Source organism: Gadus morhua, chromosome 20 (assembly GCF_902167405.1).
Source record: "Gadus morhua chromosome 20, gadMor3.0, whole genome shotgun sequence".
Classification (NCBI taxonomy): domain Eukaryota; kingdom Metazoa; phylum Chordata; class Actinopteri; order Gadiformes; family Gadidae; genus Gadus; species Gadus morhua.
The window spans coordinates 8,685,229-8,694,547 of NC_044067.1; the positions used below are offsets into that span (position 1 = coordinate 8,685,229).

A 9,319-nucleotide genomic window follows, 5' to 3' on the forward strand; every position below is an offset into this window, starting at 1 on the left:
CTTAATGTAAGATTATAAATAGCTTGGGTCTGTCTACAGGGGGCAGCACTGCACTTCAGGACCAAAGAGGTATGGAATCTTTCACCTTTGTTTTGGTGTTGCCAAGACCGAAAAGTATACTCCCAACATTTCAGTTATAACGAGTTCACTTGTTCCCACCATGGCAAGGCGAAAGGCTGTACCTTGTATTCACAGCCAAAAATAGGAACGGAACTTGGGATAAAAGCGTACTCTAAGACACTAAATTGGAGCAAATATAAAAGCATGACAACATAAAACCTTTCACATGAGCTTCAGAACATAGAAAGGAATCTAGCAGAATGCCTGCGTCATTAATTTTTCATTTGGGTTAAAGTTCTCTTCCTGGCCTACCGTCAAGTCAGAGCCTCCATTCCATGATCCTCGAGCAAGGTGACTGAATAAAAATATGAAACGTCCTGTCAAAAGCTAAACGACATATCAGAGCTAAAAAGAGACACATTTGATACTGAAATGGTTGGTTCCAAATATAATTGAACCAACCAACCAAGCATGTGCACGATACAAGGAAAGGATTTGGAATTTTAGCTTGTTTTAGCTAATGATGACAGACAAACTGGCAATAATTGAGATTTCTGTGAACATCTGTGACCTTTACAGTATAATGTAATTCGAGTGTGGACTTGTTCCCTCATAGCTGTCAGCTATGAGGGAACAAGTCCACAATCGAATTACAGCTATTAGCTGTTCACATCCACATCATCCCGTGTAACACATTCAGTGTTACAAAATCTTCACGATAATTAAGAGTGCCAGACACTTGGTTCAACTAGACCAGAGGTGGGCAACCTACGGCGCATGTGGCCAACCTACGGCCCGCTAGCCGGTTCTGAGTGGCCTGCGAGTTCAAAAAAAATAAGGTTCAAAATACATATACTTTTTTCATCTTGGAGCTCGCCGACCACTCAGAATTAATTCCTAATAATGCATTTTTTTATTTTTGGTAAGAATACTTTTATCGTAAAAAACGACTGGTGTGCGCGTGATCGTGATGAGGACGATGTGGTTGTTTAGCAAGTGTCATTCAACTTTCTCATTGAGGAAATATAACAACTCAGATCCACTCTCAATGATGAAATACTGTTAGCTGTGCTGTACGTTCCCTCATCTGGAATCACACCTGACTTCAGTGCACTTGTTCAGAACCATCAGAGACTTGGCTCCTCCCACTGAGTTATTTTTTACATGTGTGTGTTGTAGGCCCAATCCCATTTCTACCCCTTACCCCTTCCCCTTACCCCTTCAAAACAAGGGGGAGGGGTATGGGTAAGGGGTAAGGGGTAGAAATGGGATTGGGCCGTAATGTCCTACCCTACATTATCAAATGTGGATGCACTCCAATACAACTGTTCATGTTCAGTGCACTTGGTACAGATACAGATACAGATAGGTTTAAAAATATATATGGTTATTAGTAAACCAAACTGTACAATATGTATTTCTGTTGTGCACATGGTGATTGATTTTATTCACATTCAGTGACTTTTAATTACAAATGCTTAAATTAACATGTTTTCTACAATCTAATTGTTGTTAAGATGTGACAAAATTTCCTCGGCCCTCAAAGACATTCGTAATTTCTTACGTGGCCCCCAATGAAAAAAGCCCACCAGACATATTTTTCAACTGAACCAAGTCTTTCTTATTGCAAGGTATTCACTTTACTGAGCAGACTCAGTGAATGTTCAACGACAGCTAGGTCTCTCTCTCTCTCTCTCTCTCTCTCTCTCTCTCTCTCTCTCTCTCTCTCTCTCTCTCTCTCTCTCTCTCTCTCTCTCTCTCTCTCTCAGGCTCTATAGACCCTCTGTCGTCTGTCGTCACCTGCCTGAGACACTTCCCCACATGCCAGTCTGCATCACATCCTATCTTTGTGTGTGTGTGTGTTTGTGTGGCGGGGGCCTTGACTCTAGCTGTGCCACGCAGTGGTTTTCACATCAGGCAGTCTGATGCCCAATTTAAAAACTTTGTGTCTTCTTTGTGCTTCTCTCCGTTGTATTCGTATTTTCTCTAAAGAATTCCTCCTAGGGAACTTTCAATTTTGCACTTATTCTTCCACCTTTGTTAGTAAATATACACTATCACAGACATACATTCCCTTATTGAACTAAGATGACATTACAAAGCCTAAGGCTTACTGTCATCTGCTAGTGCTACACAGGTTGTTAATCAAAAATGAATGTGGAAACATATTTTTGGGGAAATCCCCTAAAAAGCATATCACATATTGTTATGTTTGTCATTGTGCTATCATGGTTAGTGGGGAAGGGGAGGAGGGAACCATATTGGGATATATTCAAATAATCACTCTAGAGCTAAACTGGCATCCCAGGACAGCTTGAGAGGTGTGAGAAGGCACTACTCTCTGATGTGACGTTGCTCTCGGCCTGTGAAAAGCAAACATGTCTGCTTTGCTCTGCCATCTTCACCTGAAGAGTCAACTCAAGTCAATCTTAAAAGACAACTCAAAAGAGAGAGAGAGACGGACGAAGAAGGGCCAACCGGAACGCTCATATCCCAGCCACAACGCGCAGGTAGGAAAAGCTTTATTCAATATTTGCATCAATATTCATTATATTATACAAACTACCATATCTAATTATACATAAACAGTATAAGAAACCTTGAATTCCTGTTCTCTAGTGGATATGTATGACTTAAGATGTTTTTCAAAACCGTTGTCGTACTGCTACTTCAGAAAAGTATGTGCTAAATGTCTTTCCCAGAGAATGTTTAGACAGAAAAAGCTGTGAGCAAATTACAAAAGGTTCTTGAAATGTCTCAGAGACATAGATGCACCATTGTATAGCTGTTGTTGTTTATGTTCCTTCAAAAGGATCAACAAACCACGGCTCACTACATTTATCTGAAGCGTGTGTCTTTATGTGCTCTTTGTTTCAGTGTTTGTTTGTTGACACCATGCGCTCACACCATTTGACTTCATTGATGTTTTTCCTTCTATGCGTATGCATGGCCATCGCAGGTGAGCAGCCTACACTTGTCATACAATAGCACAATGGGAGTAGGCCTACATCGATAGTTCAGTCAGCGAGAGACCAGTACAGATATGACAGCCATTGGCGATCAGACACTTTCAAATTAATCTTAATGGTCCATTGATCCATGAGGGCTGCCGGGAGACTAGGATCCCCTTGATGGAGGCTAGAATCTGGTTGCGGTGGTGGTGGTGGGATGGCACTCCCTGAGGTCCTGATTTGTTGAGAGACGAAGGGGAGGGGACGGCCAACGCATGGATCAAAAAGAAATAGAGGTTGAATGTGGTCTCCCTGATTGAACGTTTTGCTTTAGCATTTGGCAGCGCATCATTTCTACGACGCCCAGTGATCGGTAAACAGAATGCAAATGTTTGGCATTGAGTACGTGTGAAACCATCTGTTGTCCGATTGCAGAGGAGCCAGACGAAGGCCAGGTGCATTCCGCCATGCCCTACTGGAACCTGTGGTCCTCAGACTTCTTCGGCTGGGTGGAGGAGCTCCGTGCTCAGGGTGCCTACGACCAGCTTAACGACCTGGCCAGAACCTTCTGGTCCCACTTCTCCACGGCCAACCAGCTGGGCTACGGCAGACCTGGCGCCGATCCTCAGCCTGAAGAATGATCCGGAACTTCTGTTCCCTGCTGTTTTGAGATTGTATATCACTGGAATGTTGATATTTTCAGTAACTGAGCCCTGATTTAATGAAATCCATCAAAAGATAAACATGTCGACTGATCAACGATTTGAACGCAGATTGTTTAGTTGCATACGGGAAATAAATCATGTCATCTGAGTAACAAAAGTCTACCTTATCTGAGCTCGTTCGGTCATCGTACAACAGAAACTACGTGGGCACATTTAAACTCGTGGTGTATTTATCTCCCCCTTGTGATCATGAGCTAAAAAGCCTTTTATTAAGGTGTACTTCATTAGCTTAGAGCCGATTGAATGGAGAATAACTTGTAATGTGGGGTCAGACAGGAAACAGATTCCCTCATCCATCTCATGCCTGAAGACTTTCTGAAGAGCAGGCTTTGTATATACATCCCAACTGACCTTCACCCAGCTCCTTAGTGAAGCAGGTTGACGCAAGCAGACTGTATCCTCCAGCCTTATGACAGAACCACTCTGGCTTTAGTTTGCACCCAGATTTTCTTGGCTCAGTATTCCCACCTGTGGGCAACTAAACAAACTGAACTAACTGCGCACACAATGAACCTTGTGAACAGGCTTTGTCATTCCTCCCATAGGCCTATGTACAAAGAAGTCTGACGCAAAGCCCTGATGGCTGGCTTCATCATATTGTGTTTGGTAAGGAATTATAGGGGATTCAGACACTTCTGGAAGTGTCTGAATAACAACTGATGAATAACCGGAGCTCGTCAAGGCCTTTTCTTTTCTTTGCATTTTAATTATTCTGTTTCACCTCTCAACCGTTAAACCTTTTCTAAGTTTGTAGTTAGGCGACTGGTTCTCTACTTCCTTGGAGCTTACCAATAGCTGTGTCGTTTTGGGACAAAGTTCAACGTGTTTCAATCTCACCTGGGTTACGCAGCGTCAAATGAGTGACGCATTGACTGACATCTCGGCTACGTTAGAAGACTTTGAGAGCGAAATGAGGGGGTGAGTTCTTAATGTCATCTAGTGATGGATGTATGGTCAATATCTATCTATCTAGCTGTCAATCTATCTAGACCTCTATTTATCTATCTATCTATCTCTCTATATATCTATATCTATAAATGCCTCTGTATATCTATATATCTCTCTTTCTCTCTCTCTCTCTATATATATATATATATATATATATATATATATATATATATATATATATTAGTGCTGTCAAGCGATTCAAATATTTAATCGCATTAATGCCACAGTTAAAGGCACCCAGTGCAACTTTCGAGGCTTAAAAATAAATATTCAATTTCTAGTCTTTTTTACACGTAGTAAGTTTCAATAACTCCATACCATTACATACCGACATTCAAGCAGCAAAGATGAGACGTCGTTGTGTGGTGAGAACTGATAGAAAATCGATAACAACAACAATGCCGCCATTTTCTTTATTTTTTGTAACCTACAATAAATAAAGCAGGCTTCCAGTCAATGGAAAAATGGCTTCTCCCCACCGGCGATTGTTGTTGTTTACGATTTTCTATCAGTTCTCACCACACAGCGACGTCTCATCTTTGCTCCTTGAATGTCGATATGTAATGGTATGGAGTTATTAAAACTTATTATGTGTAAAAAAGACTAGAAATTGAATGTTTATTTTTCATTGAATGTTTACATAAAGTTGCACTGGGTGCCTTTAACTCACAATTAATCGCGAGCATTCGCGATTAATCACAAATGTTTTTTCTATGCTAAATATCCCTTGATTTCTTTGTCCCATTAATTTTTCTCATTTTAATCCTCTTATCAACATGGAGAAGTGCATCGGCTTGCCTTGTGCAAATGGTTTTTAATTGATAACAACATTGGCATATACTGATCAAAACAGGACGATACAAAAAAAAAGCCTATAGTGCAATTATACGATGAACAAACAAACATACTGCCTTGAACATAGCAGTCAGGCTACTGCTTCTTTGTTTTGAGCTGTTAAAATTTGTTTGCGTTAACGCCGTTAATAACGCGTTTAACTGACAGCACTAATATATATATACATATATATATATATATATATATATATATATATATATATATATATATATATATATATATATATCTTTATGCCAATATGTTATCTAGTGCATGTATATCTATATATCTAGCTATCTCTCAGGCTACTCACGTTTGCTTTTGTTGGCAGCTTGCAAGGGATTCCAGCCTGTATCTGATCTGTTTCATTAAAGTTGTTTTTTCCTATTGTAGGGTCAAGAAGTTTGGGTGTGTGTGTGTGTGTGTGTGTGTGTGTGTGTGTGTGTGTGTGTGTGTGTGTGTGTGTGTGTGTGTGTGTGTGTGTGTGTGTGTATCTGATCTGTTTCATTAAAGTTGTTTTTTTCCAATTGTAGGGTCAAGGAGTTTGTGTGTGTGTGTGTGTGTGTGTGTGTGTGTGTGTGTGTGTGTGTGTGTTTTTGTGATTGTGTATTTGAACCGTTTCATTAAAGTTGTTTTTTCCTATTGTAGGGTCAAGGAGCTTGGTTGTGTGTTTGTGATTGTGTATGTGGGTGAGTGGGTGGATGTGTGTGTGCGTGTGTGTGCAGGTGTGTAGTAACCGTGTGCAATAATAGCTTATGCAGCCGTGATAGTGATCTGAAGTATAGATGGGCTTTGCGCTTTTACAATAAATGTCTGCAGAAGATTCCCCAGCAGGACAGCTCCTTGGGTTGGACACACACACACACACACGCCAGATTTATGAGAAGTCCAACAGTGAGCCAATCTCACAGTGAAACCAAGTGGAAGCACCAATTATAGAATCCGGCCAACCACTTACGAGCTGAGAGTAAAACCTTTTAATCTGAGATGTTCAACAACACCCCCCAGGGGGAGCCCTGAGGCCCATGCCATGCATGTGGTCGTCCAGATTCAGTGAAGCCCACGCGTGAGAAGGAAAAGGCTCCCCTTTCTCCTCTCAGCCCTGCTTCTTCTGCCGGCTCCGTGGGAGACGGAAAACTACCAGAGGAGGCAGAACGCCAGCTGTAGACACTAGTCGTGTTTCTGCACGGGGAGGAAGACAACTTTCCACCGCCATAGGCCAGTTTCCTCTTGGAATCTCGCCCCTCATTCCCTACCCCCAAAAACTGAGCCTCCCACCCCTGCACCAGGTTCGCAACACGGTGCTACACTGGTGCATTCACAAAGGTCCAGAGAGAGGGGAGAGCGGGTTCATCATGGCTAGTCTGAGGTTTCACCTGGCCAGCGTTATGGCACTCGCTGTATTGACGACACTGCTGAGCCTCAGAGGTGAGCCATAACAACCCTTTGGTACCTGTCGTTCTATCGTTAGGGCTTTCTATCTGTTTCACATCTGCTGCTGTGCTGCACTTGACATGTACTGTATGCTGTGGTTAGATACATACATCGTTTTCTAGAGGTGCATGGTGAAATGATTGGGAATAGCGTGGATGTCAAATATTTCAGCAGACACACGCAGTGAGCTGTGCGGATTCTATGATTTCTATCTCACACATACACTCACGCACGCACGCACGCGCACATCCACACACGAGCATGCAAGCATGCCCAGGCACGCGCACACACACACACATACATACGGCAGGATTAGTTTCGGTGATGTGTTAAAAAGAGAAAACGGTTGAATCTGCTGCCGAGAGCTCTGCATCAGCAAGTGACGAAGCGATTTCCCAAACTCGAGGGAAAATTGGATGTTTAGCTCTTCCATTGTATCCTCTCTGCCACTGAATAAGCACACAGCCCAGAGGTCAATCTCTTTTTTTAATAATCCATGGGAAGGGATTCAATAGCAGCGGGTGGACTGAAGCAATGGGGTTGAGTAACAAAGTAACATGGAAGGTCTTTCTGTGAAAACCGTATAACATCAGTGTTTGTTTTTTATCACTGTATGGGGCCTGTAGTATGCGTTCACGAGAGGAGAACGCCTCATGTATTCCCCCTCCTTTTGAAGTTCATGGGAACTGATGTTGTGATGCCATCTAGATCCGAACATATGCAAACAATTCCCTCACTGTACATAACAATTCTACTCTGTTTGTTCTCACTGTGGCCTCAGGCTACTACATGTGTTCTGTTCTGGTATGTGTGGTTTTAATGGCTACAGAATGCTGATTCCCTACCCATCTCCACAGGATCTGCATTGTCCTTCACTGAATTATCTTACATACTTTTTTGTACACTTTGTACTTTTTAAAGCAACTGCAGTAAAACTAAAAATAAATAAACATATATATAAACAACTTTTCGAACACTATTTAGTGTCTTCATCCTAAATGAAAACACAAATGATACCTGTAGACATGCATAAAGCATGTCTGTCTCTCATTTAGAAAGTTTGTCATTCTTTATTGCCAACATTGGCACAATGCTGGCGTGTTTCAACACTGAAAAACAACCTGAAATTCAACAATGCACTTCAACTGCGTGCATGACCCCTCCCCACAACTTATTGTGTGCTCCTTTGCTTTCTATTGACTCAACTTGTCCCTTAATTCTAGAGACCTTGAAACAATAGTTCCAGCACCTGTCATTGTTGATCAATGGTAAATGTGTGATTTGCTTACTCGATTCCCACACTGTGTAGCTGTCAGCGGTGCTCCCTCCAAGTCCGCTGTTGCCATCAGTCCTTCGAAGGCACAAGAGTTCCTGGCTAAGCTGAACCGGCCCAAAAGAAACGTCTGGGATCGCAGCCGCCCAGACGTACAGCAGTGGATTCAGCAGTTCATGTACATGGGCTTTGATGAGCAGGTCGGCTAAAAGCAGTGCGCATGTCGCGGTATAGATTCTGTTACCTTTATGAATTAATATTCGATTTTATGCTACATTGGGTTGTTTGATCCACTCATCAAAACAGTGTTCACCCCATGTGATGGACTGATGGTCATGAAGAAAAAAATTTGCGAGGCATTACGAAAATCCATTCAGACAAGCCAAGAACATATTGAGGGAAGTCGATGACCCTCAGGGTCGGGCCCAGTAGCCGTGACTCATAAAGCTCCGTGCCATTCTATCATGCTGCCGCCCTAGTGCTGATATTGACTGATTTGGACTTTTAAATCAACTTGGCCTTTGAGGCATGTTATCGAGTTTGTTTTACCAAATATGTCATAATGATGCTGATGCATGAGCGTGTTTCTTTTTTTTTCAGAGGCTGGAAACCGACATGGCGTACTGGTTGGACCAGTCACGAGCAACGGATCAAGGTCGTCAGCACCATCACGATGAGAACTCCCCGCATGCCAACGGCGACCCGGGCAATTATAGACACGGCGCCAATGTAAACTACGACTACTACTAAAACACGCACACGCACACGCAAAGAAGACCATCTCCCGGAAACAGAGGACGGTGTCTTGATTAGTAGCCGTTCCCATTTTCTTACGCGTAGTCTCTTTAAAACATTAACCTTTACGTATTATCTCCTTTTATTGTGTAGGCTACATTCTGTTTAATTGATTGTTCAACTAAACATATCACCTCATCTTATACAAAAGTCATGACGTCAGTGCTGATTAAATGCATTTAAATAAAACATCAATTTTCAATCACCAGCGTGGATTAATTGGCCTCAAAAATACTAGGCACATTCATATAGTTATGAGGATCTAATTTCCCTGCTTAGTTTCTGCTGAAATATGAATC

The 9,319-nt window shown here is 42.2% G+C and overlaps 1 protein-coding gene across 1 annotated transcript; it reads left to right on the plus strand.

The window, feature by feature from the left end:
* Positions 1-6,655: 6,655 nt before the first annotated feature.
* On the plus strand, positions 6,656-9,225 carry LOC115533285 (augurin-A). The gene is made up of 3 exons (XM_030343701.1): positions 6,656-6,946; positions 8,262-8,425; positions 8,826-9,225. Exons 1-3 carry the CDS (start codon positions 6,874-6,876, stop codon positions 8,973-8,975), a joined length of 387 nt encoding a protein of 128 aa, XP_030199561.1. The 5' UTR covers positions 6,656-6,873; the 3' UTR covers positions 8,976-9,225.
* Positions 9,226-9,319: the final 94 nt, after the last annotated feature.